The following is a 15336-nucleotide window of genomic DNA, read 5'->3' as shown; positions in this document are numbered from 1 at the left end:
CCAGGGCAATGAGTGTTTCGACAGAAGGACAGGTCTTGTCAGAGGACACGCTCAGGCCGGTCGGGGATCAGACCTAAGTGTCCTCCCATAGTTCATCTCGGGAGTGGTGTAAACTGTGGGAATGATACAGCAGCACTGTCAGAAACGATTACGGCCAAAGAAAAAAGCCCTTGGAGCTTGTCCTGCGGGTCAGTCCTGCTGCGCCAAGGCTCCGCCCGTGCCCGAATGAGCCACGCACTCTGGCCAGTGTTGCCGTGTTTTCTTAAAACCATACTCCTTTATGACAGGTTTTCATTATGTTTACTCAGAGCTCCGCAAACCTCTCAGAAAGCTTAGCTGCCCCCCAGGATGCTGAGAAGAGTGTTTTTATTTATTAACACAAATAGCTAGCATTTTACAATAAAGTTGTGTGCGGTTTGTGCATATATTTTTAAAGGTGGAAAAAAAAACAACCCTGGGGCCCTACCTATGTGCCTAAGCTGTGAACGAAGACCTGACAGCACAGCCCAGGCTGGAGCCGAGTGTGCAGGGGCTCTGGCTCCTTGCCCTGGGGTATCCCGTGCTGTCAGGGGGGTTCACGGAGCCCCCAGCACCCAGCCGTGGGAGTTCATGCAGGCCTAGAGACAGGCCCCACCACCGTGAGGGCAGGAGGTGCCTAAACCTGCCTGGTTTTGTCCAACACACACATACGTCTATAAGCAGACATCGGCAGGACCCCTCTGTCTCATGGCCACCCACCGCGTCCAGAGGCTCTTTAAGGCCACCCGGGCTCCCTAAGGACAGCTCTCAGCGCTGGCAAGTTGTTGGTGTTGACCTGAACTCACCTGTTGTCATGTCCCCAGGAGTCACAGGTGAGGGCTCCCCATCCCCTTGGAAATGGCAGCCCCGGCGCCTGGGGGGAGCCCCTCGTTTAGGGAACATGGGCGTCCCCGGCACACCTTGGACAGTTCGGTCTTCATCCATGAGGCCGCGTGGGGCGAAGCAGAAGCGGTGTGAGGCTGGGAACCAGACGGAGGTCAGTCTCATGGGAGGAGCGCCTTCACCTGGGGAAGGCGGGAATGGCAAGGTGATGGCCGAGAGGGTCTCAACTTTCTAGAAGGGGCTGCATCCTCAGCCTGGGAAGAGCGGGTGTTCCATCGCTCACAGAGGTAAGAACCCCGCTTTAGGGAGTGAGCCGAGATCCGATTAACAGAACAAGGATCTCATTATTTAGCAGTTCCGGGTGGGACGGCCAGGCACGGAGCTTTCCCGATCTGAGCTCAGCGGCACTCAGGTTCAGAGAGGCGGCAGTGGGCCATGTTTCACTGCCTCAGTTTCCTTCCTACGTTAATTTTAGGAGAACGTATTTGTTCAAGAGAGGACCAGCTCTTCCTGGCGATATTTTCATCCGTGGGAATTTGATGGACTAGAAGCCAGCATCTAATCCAATTTAACTTTGTATTTGTTTGGAGAGAGCAGCCTTTAAGGTAGAGAGTGGTTCTGTATGAGGTAAAGATGACAACCAGCATGTCCAGGTTGCAGGGGACCTAATGACACCTGAGTTACTGAAGAGCCTTATTCCAAGCTCAAAATTTTCAGAGCTACAGAATAAACTGAAAAACAAAACAAAACAAAACAAAACTGCAAGTGACATCTCACATGTTAAAATTTAGGCTTTATTATTTTATATTCAGTAGGTATAGGTCAATTCAAGCTCGTCCACGTTTTCTGTGGGGTGGGGAGGCTGGGCTGTGGGCAACCCTGCCCTTTTCAAGTGACAAATCAGGAGCAGCCGTCCAAAGGTGGCCAACACGTGTTGAGTTTACTGCATCACTGTAAACAGAAAAATCTTATCTTCCGACCTGACACTCAAAAGGTTATAAAAGAAATATCACTCAGCAACAACTTGACAACAGGTACTAAAAATTTTAAGCCTCGCCTTGGCATGTTTTAAAGATGGAGCACGATCCTCTACGAGGCAGTGGCGTGTCGTAGGGACGTTCATTCTGCTGCATCTTCTATATGATAAGATGCTCTCATTACACGTGTGCAGGCGCACTGCAACTCCAAGACAGAATGATTCACAGTGGCTGGGACTGAAATCCTGTTTCCCAACCACCAGGGCATCCAGCTCGAGAGCTGCCGCCTAGGGTGTCCTTCTAGGGTGACACCCAGGACTAGCCACCACTGTCTGTTTTAATTAAGAGTATCTGATAAAGGAATAGACAATGATTCCACTTTGCAGCCTTCCCCTGTTTCATTTAGTTATTAATTTTTGGCTGTGCCTGCAGCCCTGGCCCTTCCCATGTTTTAAAACAAGCAATGACCTATATTTTTAAGATTCAGAAGTAAAAATATTATTAAAAAAATATACACATCCTGGCAAACTCTAGCATTTCTAGCGTACGATACTTCCCCTTTGGCAACGTCGCGTCTGCAGGCTGACCGCTCAGGGGGCCCGTGTCCTCCATGGAGAAGGAGCACGTCCTAGGGATTTCCAGTGGTTCTGTGGCATCAAGTGAGAGGTTGACCCACATGTAAACTGTAACAGACCAGCACTGCATCGTGGGAACCAAGGACTCAAATTTAAAGCCAAGAGTCTCGTTCTGATTCGACTCTAGGGATGATGTGGCCGGGGGGGAACACGGAGCCACGGCTTATGTTCAGGAGTTGAAGCCGTACAAGGAAGGTCACCGTCCCTACCCAAGTGACCCATGACCAGGGCTGCAATCAGCAGCCACAGTGATGGACAGGCGGAGGTCGTGGCCGTCCCCCTGGGCTGCAGGGGCCTGGCATGGGGCCCTGGCCCACAGGCAGACGGTTCACTGGCCGAGCGCTCTGCCCGCAGGCCCGCGTCCTGCCATCGACACTGCCTGAAGGTGCTGCCGGTTTTAAGTGAAAATACTTCAAGTCAGCGAACACGTGCTGTAGAGAAGCAACAGAGCAGGAGAATGTTTCTGGAGGGTGAAAACTCAGTGTTCTCCGGATGGCAGCGGGGCCCCTGAAACTTTCAGTTCAGCTTCTGGGGTGTGGGTGCCGCTGGGTCAGAAACAGCCCTAGGTCTCACTCGCACAGCTATTTCAAGGCACTTGTGTCAAGGCCAGTTAAGTGGGGGGAGGGGGCGTTTCAAAAGTTCATCTTTGGCTGCAGTGAACCGTCGGGGTTGCTACCATGTTGCAAAATGACAAGTGCACTTGACAGATGAAGGGTCATTTCCCAACCCGGGCCTTAGAACCTCCCACATCCCCCAAGTTCACAGGTGCCAATGTGCAAACGTGCAAACCCCAAAGAGGTCTTTCAAAGTGCTTGCAAAGGCCAGGCCCCTGGGCCGCGGCGCTCCCAGCTGCGTCTCAGGCCGCCGGGACAAGAGCTCAGTGGAAATCCAGCCGCGTCTGCACAGTCTTGCAGCCCTTGTCTGAGTAGATTTTCTCGTCTTTGGGGAAAAATGTCATTTCCTCTGCCACCCTGGTGACAATGTCCTCGTCGACGGCAGAGCCGCGGGCCTTCATCTCCGCCCTCACACACATCTTCACGTGCCTGTACTCCAGGGGCAGGAAGGGGACGAAGTAGTCGATGAGGTTCCTCTCTATCAGTCCGCTGTGCCACAGGCCACCTGGGAAACAAGGCACAGCTGGGGTCCCCACCTGTCCCTGTCCCTATCCCCTGGCTGAGCTCACAAGCTCACTGCTCTGACAGCGCCTGTTCTGATCCCGCCCCCAGCACAGTCTTCATGTCTGTAAAAGCCTCAAGATTCACTCCCTGGCTCTCCCTCTCTCTCCCTCTCTTTTTTTTTTGGGGGGGGGGGGGTCCTTCTCAGATGACACCCAGGACCAGCCATGACCATCTGTTTTAAGAGTACCTGATAAAAGAATAGACCATTGTTCCATTTTGTGTCCTTCTCATGGTTTATTATTTATTTATTTAAATTCTGGCCACGCCCATGGCATCCAGGAGTTCCCAGGCCCGGGGATCAAACCCACGCCACAGCAGTGACCCGAGCCGCAGCAGTGGCAATGCCGGATCCTGAATCCGCAGAGCCACCAGGCAACTTCTAAGATTCTCTTTCTATCAAGCCTGGTGCCATGGTCAGGTGGCTACCCCTGCCTGCTTAGCTGGCTTCTAAAATGGAATATGCCCTCGGCAGGAGTCCCTACTTCAGCCAAGCCACGGAGGCGGGTGGATTCGATGGCTTCGTGCAAGGCTTGGAGAGAGAGGACAGAGCGACGGTGCCTCTGCCGGCCCGGGGACACTCACTGTGTTTGTTGTTGAAGACGCCGACGGACAGCACCGGCTCCAGATCCTTCAGCTGGATGTCCTCCCTCCTTCTCCCCGCCCGCCAGAAGTCAAGGGCCGTCTTAGTGATGAGGTCCCCGCCTGCGTTGCTGAGTTTGCCAAAGGAACACGGATTCAGATCACGTATCATGACTCCTCTGTCTCACCCAGACACGCATCTGCTCTAAAGTCTCTACCAAGGAATGTTTACTGAGTGCTACTAGACAAAGGGAAAAAAAGAGAGCGTAGAGCGCCTGCCCGCAGGAGCGAAAAACCTGCTTTTTCAGAACTTGGTGCCGAAGGCTCTGCCTCGTCGTGACCCTCAGAGGCCACACGTGCAGGTAATGAAGTGGCCTTGCCGTCACTACCTCTTTCCTTGGTTCATTCCCTCCCGCCCAGGCTCTGGGCCGCGCCGACACCAGCAACCCCAGAGTACAAGACGGCAGCACGTCGCTTTTGCCAGGCTGGCACGTCCGTCCCCGAGACCTGCTGAGGGCACCAGCGCCCCATTCAAGCACTGGGAGCATGAAGGGCTGTGTGTGTGTGTGTGTGTGTGTGTGTGTGTGTGTGTGTGTCCCGCGCAACACCTCCCACTGACCTGAGAAAGAGGAAGATAGCCTTCCGGTAGGACACGCCATCAATCTGCTCGTAGTAATCCAGGAACGGCTTGATCGCATCAATGAGCCCCGGGTGCAACTTATCCATCTCGTCAAAGATGAACACAGAGTTGGCACAGGCGCTCACGTTGCCCCGAATCCACCTCTGTAACTGGTCCTAGACCAACCAGAAAAGACATAGGATGCGGAGACGCAAAGGACGTGCCAAGGATGGCGGAAGCGACACGCTGCTTCACGCTCAGAGGGGTGAAAAATCAGAGCTCTCGGGGCTGAACAAAGAACCCTTAGAAATTGCTTCTTAACCTTCACTCCCCGGGTAACAGCGTTTCCAAAACTTCATCTATTTAAAAAAAAAAAAAAAGTGGAATCTGGGAGTTCCTGTGGCGGGACATTGAATTAAGGATCTGAAGGCTCTGGCATTGCCGCTTGGGCACAGATTCGATCCCTGGACCAGGAACTTCCATATGCTGTGGAAGCAGCCAAAAGAAGAAGAAGAAAAAAAAGAATCTGGCAGAGAGACAGGTGCTAAAATGCAAACACGAGTTTTCCTAGCTCAAATGGTACACCAAACGCGACTCTATAAAGATACAAGATACATGAATATTCATCATTTCACTGTTAACCAGCTCCTAAGTTTCATCTCCCTGTGGATGGAAATCTCAATTTTAGCTGACATCCTGAGGAGAAAGAAGGTAGGTTACGGCTGGCACAACGTCCAAGGCTACTGCCTTTTACTGATGCAATGAGAAGAGGAGCCGACCTAGATGACATTTCACGAAATGCATTTATTCCTGTATTTCAAGGGGTACATGAAAGAATCTGGAAAATAAAATTATTCTCAGAGTTCCTGTCATGGCTCAGCAGTAACAACCACGACTTGTACCCATGAGGACAGAGTTTCGATCCCTGGCCTCGCTCAGTGGGTTAAGATCCAGTGCTGCCGTGAGCCGTTGTGCAAGTCACAGACAAGGCTCAGATGGCGTGCTGCTGTGGCTGTGGTGTAGGCCAGCGGCTACAGCTCCAATTTGACCCCTAGCCTGGGAACTTCCAACTGCCAAGGGGGCAGCCCTAACAAGACAGAAAAAGAAAGAAAATTATTCTTTCTTTGGCAATCTTCCCTGTCGCACAGTTTATGTGGCAAATATCCACTTTCACTTCCTTGCTAAGTTTCTATTCCTTATTTCAGCCCCCATCTAACAGCAGGAACACTAACTTTTACATTTAAATGAGAGCCTTACTGGACCAAACAGCAAGGCCAAGAATTTGAAGGATGGGAAGGAATAAAAGCTACCAAGGAGACAAAAAAAATCCTCTGGTCTACACTGCTAAACACAGAGGCCAAGCTGAAGTTTCATTTAAACTTTCTAGGGAGTTCCCGTCGTGGCTCAGTGGTTCGTGAATCCGACTAGGAACCGCGAGGTGGTGGGTTCGATCCCTGGCCTCGCTCAGTGGGTTAAGGATCCGGCGTTGCCGTGAGCTGTGGTGTAGGTCGCAGAGGCAGCTTGGATCCCGCGTTGCTGTGGCTCTGGCGTAGGACGGTGGCTACAGCTCCGATTCGACCCCTAGCCTGGGAACCTCCATATGCCGTGGGAGCGGCCCTAGAAAGGGCAAAAAGACAAAAACAAAACAAAACAAAAACAAAAACAAAAAAACAAGAACGACGACAAAAAAACTTTTCCAAGCCCACTCCACTTAACCGAGGGCGGCAATGGGGATGCTGAACAAACTCATATGTTGCACAACGTGGCTACCCTGTGGACTGAGAGTCGGGAGATTTGCATTCAAGTTCTGATTTGCCACAAGGTCGGAAGGACTGTAAGGAGCATGTCGCCTCGATGCTCTTGGCTCCATCCCCCCCCTTTTTTTTTTTGGCTGCGCCTGCAGCTTGCAGAAGTCCCCAGACCAGGGATGGAACCCGAGCCACAGCTGTAACCACAGCCACGGCAGTGACAACACCAGATCCTTAACCCTCTGAGCCACCAGGAAACTCCTTGGCTCCATCTTTTAATGGAAATAACATCACCTGCCCCGCTGCATTATTTTGGGATCAGTAAGAAAAATGGTGTAGGAGAGCTCTGCAAATGGCAAAGGGTTACCGGTGTGCCTGGACTCGGCAGGGCCTGGGGCTAGGAGGAAAGAAGCAGAAGCCGGAGTCAGTGAAGGATCGCCCAGACCAGTCTGAGAAGCCACGGATGGGACAACAGAATGCCTTGCCTGGTACAGTTTTACGTGCTGCTCGTGAGGAAAGTGCAGAGTCGATACAAACAAGTGGACAAAGTTGCTCTTCAGGCCCTTCCGGTGAAGATTTTCAGCCACAATCTGGCTGACAAAATTCTTGCCCGTGCCAGCCCAGCCGTGTAAGGAAAGCGTCAGTGCTTTCTTGGGATTTTTGTTGTTCCTGAAGCCTGTCAGCGCCTTGAGAAGCACCTCTGTGGCCAGATGCTGCCCAAACAGCCTCTCCTCCAGTTCCAGCTTGAACGCTGCAGCAGCCAGCCAGAGAACAGAGAGAAAAACACACATTAAACAGGCAGCAGAAGGGCAGCGCTCTCCCCGGCTGGCCAAAGTGAGAGGCAAGGTTAGCGAATGGTCCAGCACCGTCTCCGCCAAACCCCAGCGCTAGCACGGAGGCAGAACTGCCAGCTGCAGAGTCACAGAGATGCCACCGCCAAGGAAATGGCCTAGATGGATGGTCTCCTCAACACTCAAGTGTCTGAGAAGGAAGGTAAATGCGTTCATTCATCCAAGGATGGGTCCTCTCTCGACTCAGCTGCTTGCTATTTCCCCAGCCACCCTGTAAGAAAACCAAAGACCAAATGCGGGCTTTCTGGGCAGACACTGCACATTTGAGAACGACTTATTGGGTTGGCACGGCGTCCCAAGGAATCCCAACCTTTAGAAAGGAATTTAGGGGAGTTCCCGTCGTGGCTCAGCGGCAAGGAGGATGCGACTACGACCCATGAGGATGCTGGGTCAATCCCTGGCCTCGCTCAGTGGGTTAAGGATTCGGCCTTGCTGTAAGCTGCGGTGTAGGTCGCAGACTCCACTCGGATCCCGCGTTGCTGTGGCTTTGGTGTAGGCCGGCAGCTGTAGCTCCGAATTGACCCCTAGCCTGGGAACTTCCACATGCCGCAGGTGCGGCCCTAAAAAGCGAAAAAGAATAAAAGGAACTCGGGCAGAGCCTCACGATCTGGAGAATTTGTCCCCGAAGACACGGCCTCCAGGCTGGAGCCCGGACCCAGGCCCCTCCGTGACCCCTCCTACCCCAAAGGGTGAGCGTGATGTGCCGGGCGCTGACGCCTGCGGGGGCCTGTCCCTTGCGCCCCTCGAGCCCCTCCAGCCAGACCCGCCGTACCCGAAGCGTTGAGCGGCTGCTCCTCCCGGCAGCACTCGGCGAAGCGGCAAAACAGCTCGGTGTAGGACAGGTAGCCGGTGAGGACCGATGCGGTCCCGATGGCGATGCCCAGGGTGATGGGCTCGAACGCCGCCGCCACGTGTGCCGCTAGCAGCAGCCGCAGCGCCGCGGTGCCCCCCAGCCGCCCTGCGGGCTGCATCACCGGATTGGCAGCCCGCCGCCGCGGATACACCGGGCGCCCTTGGGGCCAAGAGGCCGGGCTGACTTCCGGTCTGTGCGTCACTTCCGCCCCTCAGACCCACCCACCCCCGTAGGTCCGCCCTGTTGGCGAGGGGCGTGGCTCTGCGCCACCATCCTTGCGAGAGGCTCCAGGGAGTCTAGCTGTGGAGGTTCTGTTCTAAGCGCTCATCAGCTCCTTCACGCTTTGCTTTGTCATCCCTCCCTTCACTTCCCCGGAGCTAGAACGAGCGTTTCGCATTATATACTCCCCACCTGCCTGCCTTTCTGAAACAACTGCGGAGGGTTCCGGGTGCCCGGCCTCAGGCTGAACACCCGGGCTACCCCAAAGCAGAAGTGCCCTGGCGTGCACCGTCGAAGCCCGAAGTCCATCCTTTCCAGCATGCTGCAAGACGGCATCCTGGCTGGTGCTGGGAGACAACCGTGAGGGAGAGGGGCTTGGCCCCTGCCCTCTCCAGCTTCTAGGCTAGGGGACCCCAGGCAGTGGGCAAGGGCCAATAATGAAAGTCGGATAAGCACAGGGGCGGTGGAACAGGGAAGGTTATTGTCTAAAATGAGAATTTTAAAAGTTATCCAAGCAAAAAGCGAGGAGTAGAAAGTTCTATGGAGAGAAGAGAATTTGCAGAATGTGCAGGTTGGGAACCTGAGAGTATTTCACGTGGTGGAGGCTGGTGAAAATAGGGATGGAGAGCTGGACAGAGACCTGAAGGGGAAGGACTCTATCGGGGTGGGGCGGGGGGTAACAGGGAGCCCTAGAGGTTTCACACAGGGAGCAACATGATCGCATCGGAGATCACTGTGACTGCTGGGTTCTTTGAGGAGGCTGTTGCAATGCTCCAGGGAACCTTGACCCAGGCTTTGCCAAAGCTGGTTGAGTTCATTCATCAGCCAATCTATGGACAAATATTTAATGAACGCTGGCTGTGTCCGATCCAGTGCCATAAGCTGGGGCTGAAGCAGGGAGGGAATAGGGCAGTCACGGGTTCTGCCCTCACAGAGCCTCAGTCTAGTGAGGGAGACATGCCCGCAGAGTCAAGGCCATGATCTGGGATGCTCGGAGGGGGATGGCTCTCCTCCTCCACCTCCCAGTTTTTTGTTTTGTTTTGTCTTCCTTTTTCATTTGCATCCACAGCATATGAAAATTCCCAGGCCAGGGGCTGAATCCGAGCCGCAGCTGCAACGCAAGCTGCTGCAGTTGGATTCTTCACTCACTTCACCACAGTGAGAAATCCTCTTTTCAGACTCTTTGCCATTTTAGGTTATTACAAGATATTGAAGGAGTTCCCGTTGTGGCTCAGCGGTTAACAAATCTGACCAGCACCCATGAGGATGCAGGTTCAATCCCTGGCCTTGGTCAGTGGGTTAAAGATCCAGCGTTGCTGTGAGCTGTGGTGTAGGTCGCAGACTCGGCTTGGATCCTGCATTGCTGTGGCTGTGGTGTAGGCCTGCAGCTACAGCTCCGATTGGACCCCTAGCCTGGGAACCTCCATATGCTGGGGGTGCGGCCCTAAAAAGCAAAAAAAAAAAAAAAAATTGAATATACTTTTCTGTGCTATACAGTAGGTCCTTGTTGTTTATCTACTTTATATATAGTAGTGTGTATCTCTTAATCCTAAACTCCTTTCTCCTTTGGTAAGCATAAGTTTGTCTGCTATGTCTCTGAGTCGTTTTCTGTTCATTTGTGTCATATGATAGGTTCCACATACAGGTGATATCATATGGTATTTGTCTGACTTACTTCCTTCAGCACGATAATTTCTAGGTGCATCCATGTTGCTGCAAATGGCATGATTTCATTCTTTTTTATGGCTGAGTAGTATTCCACTGTATATATGTGCCACATAGATACACATACATGTTCATTTGTCAGTGGACGTTTCGGTTGCTTCCATGCCTGCCTTGACTCTCTCTAAGAGTTTTCAGGCCTCAGCTTGAAGCCTACCCAACCCATGGAAGTAACCCCTCTTCCCCTCCCCAGTCACCTACTCTCCTGTCACCCGGTCTGTGTCCCTGTCCGTTGCCCACCTTGCCACTGGCCTGAGAGCTTCAGAAGGACAGGGACCTTGACTGCTCCATCTCTAATTCCTGTGCACCACGTCCATAGTAGGCACTCCATTCATATGTATTTAATAGTCAGGGATAGAACCCTTTCCAAGAGGCTGGCCTCTGATCTGGGGGCCAGGGATATACTGCTGTGGACCGAATGGTCTCAGCCTCTAAATACATATCTGAAGCCTGACCCCTGATTTGATGGTATTAGGAGGTGGGGACATCTGGGAGGCAATTAGATATGAAGGTGGAGCCCTTAATCTTAAGATGTTAATAAGAGGAGTTCCTGTTGTGGCTCAGCAGCTTAAGAACCCGACTAGTATCCATGAGGATGTGGGGTCGATCCCTGGCCTCGCTCAGTGGGTTAAGAATCCAGCGTTGCCACAAGCTGTGGTGTAAGTAAGATGTGGCTCAGATCTGGTGTGTAGACCTCAGATGCAGCTCAGATTCTATCCCTAACCTGGGAATTTCCATATGCTGCAGGCGTTGCCATAAAAAGAAAAAATATTTAAAAAATTTTTAAAAATAAGACGGCAAATTTTATATTCTGTGTATTTTACCACAACTAAAATTAAAAAAAAAATTGGATGTCTCTCTGACTATAAGCCTCTGAATATTGAAATTTTTCTTCTGGATCGAATCATCCTGAAGTCGCCATTTGCCAAGGTAGCATGGATGTTTTTAAATCTTTGACAGGAAATCAACACATTGATGGGAGTGGGGGGACCTTGGCTGAAGGAGGCTTCGCTGATCCCCACAGCTTCGACTTTATTCCTCACCTCGTGTCAGAGCTGGGGTGGCTGAAAGCCGGTCTTTCTTCTGTACGATGGGGGAAGGGCAGGTTGAGAGAAGGAGGGAGATGCATCTTAGGAAGGAGTCCGTGGGAGTCGAGGGCCTGGGAGTGGATTCCTTTTCCGTTACTCATGCTGAGCACCCCTTGGAAAGTGTGTGGTACCCCAGCCCCAGGGCTGTGCTTCTTCCACGGAGAGGATCCCACCCTACTTGGGCCGTTTGATGTCATGTGACCGGGGCTGTCTGGTCCAGGTCTGCATTATTCAGCCCCTAAAGCTGCCTGACCCTCCCCCCGCCCCGGGGGCCACCTGGTCTCTGGAGCCAGCCCCTGAATGCAGTCTCCTGTGTGTCCCCAACGTCCTCAGTTCTGTCCACCTTCCTTGGTCGGATAACCTTCAAAATCGACAGCTCTCACAAATCCCCCTTGATTTCCTGATTATGCCAAATAGTGGATTCCCGCAGTTTCTTCTGGAAGTGGCTCCTATTTCCTACTCAGACCGAGGGCTGGGCTGAGGCCAAAGGGAGGATGAGCCTCAGGCTGGGGGGGGAGGGGGGGGGACGGACGCTGAACTTTGCTCCTTGGGGGCGTTTCTGAGGGTCGGGATTTCTGGCCCTGCCCAGTCCTCCAGGGGCCCCCTGATGTCCTCTCTGCAGCTGGCCACATCCCACTCTTTCTCTAGCAGAGGCCTGGAAAAGTGGAATTAAACCGCCACGCAGTTCAGCATCCACAGACTCCATCTCTGAACTGGACTCTCCAGAGGGCCTGGCTTTGGAGGCCACAGGAAATTTTTCCAGACGACTCTTCACAGAAAGGCTTGAGAGTCTCTGAGGCAAGATGTTGAAACGGCACCTGTCTTTCCATGGCCTTCAACTTGGCAGTTTTGTGCGGACTCGGTCTCTCTGCTGGTGGTGGGGTGGAGAGGGGTGTTGGTCTCAGCTCCTCGGAGTCCTGGAGCTCTTCCCCTTGGTGGGCACGTCGTCCCCAGGGAGTCTGGGTGATGCTGGCTTCGCTGTTTTGCAACTGGGGGCTCTGGGGTTCTCCTCTCCTGGAAGACGGAGGGTGGGGAAGGGGGTACCTCCTGCAGTGTCCTCCATGCGGGCTCAGGAATCAAGTCCAAGTCCCCAGATTTCCAGCCTCTGCAGCCTGCCTTCCTCCCTGTTTCCAGTTGTGCTGTCAGTTGAGGTTCTTTGCTTCCAAACAATAGGCAGTGGCACTGACTGGCTCGGGCTCCTCCAGGGCCCAAGGCTGCCCCCCTAGAAATGTAAAAAATGCTGAGTGACCCCAACTTGGGAGAGAGGATCCCAGAGTTGGGGTGTGTAGGCCCCGGTGGCAGGTGCTTGAGGCCCGGTTGCTCTGGCCCTGGACAGAGACTCTGACTGACCCAACCTGAGCTGAGTATCCTGACTTTGGATCAACTTGCCGTGGATGAGGGGGAGCCACCTCCCCAGTCTGTGCTATTCTACATGCGTGTTTGACATTTGGTTCCCTTGAAAATGGGAACAGGGAGTTCCCCTCATGCCTCAGTGGTTAACAAACCCGACCAGTATTCATGAGGATGCAGGTTCGATCCCTGGCCCTGCTCGTTGGGTTAACAATCCGGCATTGCCATGAGCTCTGGTGTGGTTTGCAGACATGGCTCAGATCCCTTGTGGCTGTAGCTGTGGCTGTGGCTGTGGTGGGCAGCTGCAGCTCCGATTCAACCCTTAGCCTGGGAACCTCCATATGCCACAGGTGCAGCCCTAAAAAAATAAAAGAAGTTTCCGTCGTGGCTCAGTGGAAACGAATCTGACTAGTATGCACGAGGACGCAGGTTCCATCCCTGGCCTTGCTCACTGGGTTAAGGATCCAGCGTTGCTGTGAGCTGTAGTGTAGGTCACAGACACGGCTTGGATCTGGCATTGCTATCACTGTGGCGTAGGCCAGCAGCTACAGCTCTGATTCAACCTCTAGTCTGGGACCCTCCAGTAAAAAAAAAAAAGGGTGGGGTGGAGTGGGGAGAACTTTAGTAAGCTGAGGTCTGTAAGACCTATCTAGAAAATTTGCTGCTGCAGAAGATGAAGAAATTGAGGGGAGGGTGGTGGAGAGCCTGTGGTTTATCTTCTTATCAATTGCTGTGATACCGTCCTCCAAGTGGCTGAGGGGCTTTCTTTTGTTTTCTTTCTTTCTTTTTTTTTTTGTCTTTTTGCCTTTTCCAGGGCCGCTCAGGCAGCACATGGAGGTTCCCAGGCTAGGGGTCCAACTGGAGCTGTAGCTGCCGGCCTACACCACAGCCACAGCAATGCCAGATCCGAGCCACATCTGCAACCTACACCACAGCTCATGGCAATGCCAGATCCCTAACTCACTGAGTGAGGCCAGGGATCGAACCTGCCACCTCATGGTTAGCCACTGAGCCACGACGGGAACTCCCCCTTTTTTTTCTTTACACACACCAGGCGCTGAGGCTCTCACAGGACTGCTGGAAGGCTCCATGAAGGCTGCTCCATGAATTTTGCTAGCACTGACATGGCTCTTGGCTGACCCATGGCTCTTGGGTGCACTAGAACTGTTAACTCCATCCAGGGTAATTTTGGTTATAAATCTTACCAAGGGGAGTTCTTTGGGGGTATTTAGAACCACATTCTGCTTTCGTAAATCGTCCACGCCCATGGGTCGCTGCCACCTCGCATCCCTGTCCCTGGATGCCTGGCTTCTTCACCCTCACCTGTCCCCTGGTCCTTCGCTGTCCCCTCCCCCTTTCTCTATCACTGCTCTCTTGGAGCTTTGCCTACTTGGAGCATTTTCATTGTTAATCAGAAACATTCAAAACCACCAGCTTGACTCCGTAAGCTCATCAAAACTTGAGAGCGTGGCCAGGAACCTCTTGGAAGGGTGCTTCTGCTGTGGGTAGGGTTCTGTCTGCCCTTTGGTCGGAGGCAGGCAGAGATTTCAGGACCAGAGACAGCGCCCCCTGGTCTGCACCGGTTACCCAGGGAGCCTCAGAGTTGACGGTAAGGGCAGCCACATTTTACAGGTGGGGTGTCCAGAGAGGTACTTAATGCGCCAAGGTGGACCCTCAAGCCCTTCCAAGGCCCCTCCTGACCTGCCTCTGTCTCTCCCCCAACAGGCAGAAAACAAGCTGCCCGGGTTCAAACTCTGCTTCTGCTATGACCACGCATATGACCCTGGCCAGGTTACTCTTGCCCTCTAGGCCCCAGTTTCTCGTTTGTAGACTGGCTGTCACAGTTGTCCCTGTCTCACGGGCTTCCCCTGGGGGTTATTTGATGTGATGCATGTCGGGGCACCTTGGCAGAGGGCTCAGGCGAGGTGGATGAGCAGACGTGCGGTCACAGTGGGATGGGAGTGCAGCGACACGGATGTGCAGGGCACGATGGGAACTACGAGGTAGGAAGGGGGTGGTTGGCGTAGGAGGCAAGACTTCTGGAAAGTTCTCTCCTTGAACTCCTGGATGACTTTTGCCTGTTCCACTCATGTCGGAAATGCACTCATTGAATCCTCTAGTGGTCCGAGGCTTCCTTCTGTGCCAGGCACTGTACCTATCCCCCTAGGGATTTACAATGAGTAAGAGAAACTTGGAGTTCCCGTCGTGGCGCAGTGGTTAACGAATCCGACTAGGAACCATGAGGTTGCGGGGTCGGTCCCTGCTCTTGCTCAGTGGGTCAAGGATCCGGCGTTGCCGGGAGCTATGGTGTAGGTTGCAGACGCAGCTCGGATCCCGCGTTGCTGTGGCTCTGGCGTAGGCTGGTGGCTACAGCTCCGATTCGACCCCTAGCCTGGGAACCTCCATATGCCGCGGGAGCGGCCCAAGAAATAGCAAAAAAAAAAAAAAAAAAAGAAACTTGGGGCCACCCCCCAGCATGCCCGTCTGGTGGGAGGGAGGGGGGGAGTCCCAGCACTTATAATCCAGTGTTGTCAGGGCTGTGTGTGTGTGTCTGGGGTGGGGGTAAATATTCTTCCATTTCACTTTCCAGTCCCTCAAAGCTTCTTTCCTTTGAGTTCTACCAATATCGCCTGACCGGCTGCCCCATGGAGAATTC

The 15336-nt window shown here is 53.2% G+C and overlaps 1 protein-coding gene across 3 annotated transcripts; it reads right to left on the bottom strand.

Moving 5' to 3' along the window:
* Positions 1-1634: 1634 nt before the first annotated feature.
* On the bottom strand, positions 1635-8489 carry TOR1B (torsin family 1 member B). Of its 3 annotated transcripts, none has more exons than XM_047768656.1 (5): positions 8221-8489; positions 7083-7348; positions 4850-5025; positions 4234-4361; positions 1635-3592 (listed from the first exon to the last, which is right to left on the bottom strand). In XM_047768656.1, the coding sequence occupies exons 1-5, from the start codon at positions 8417-8419 to the stop codon at positions 3351-3353; spliced, it is 1011 nt and encodes a 336-aa protein (XP_047624612.1). In that variant the 5' UTR covers positions 8420-8489; the 3' UTR covers positions 1635-3350. The 3 variants fall into 3 exon arrangements, 2 of the variants coding, with proteins under 2 accessions (XP_047624612.1, XP_047624613.1); XM_047768657.1 differs by having other exon boundaries at positions 7083-7659; positions 8221-8359; XR_007133320.1 differs by lacking the exon at positions 1635-3592 and having other exon boundaries at positions 4239-4361; positions 6965-7348.
* Between the last annotated feature and the right edge of the window lie 6847 nt (positions 8490-15336).

The sequence above is a fragment of the Phacochoerus africanus genome, chromosome 2 (assembly GCF_016906955.1).
Source record: "Phacochoerus africanus isolate WHEZ1 chromosome 2, ROS_Pafr_v1, whole genome shotgun sequence".
Lineage (NCBI taxonomy): Eukaryota > Metazoa > Chordata > Mammalia > Artiodactyla > Suidae > Phacochoerus > Phacochoerus africanus.
This window is presented reverse-complemented; position numbering and strand designations above follow the sequence as displayed.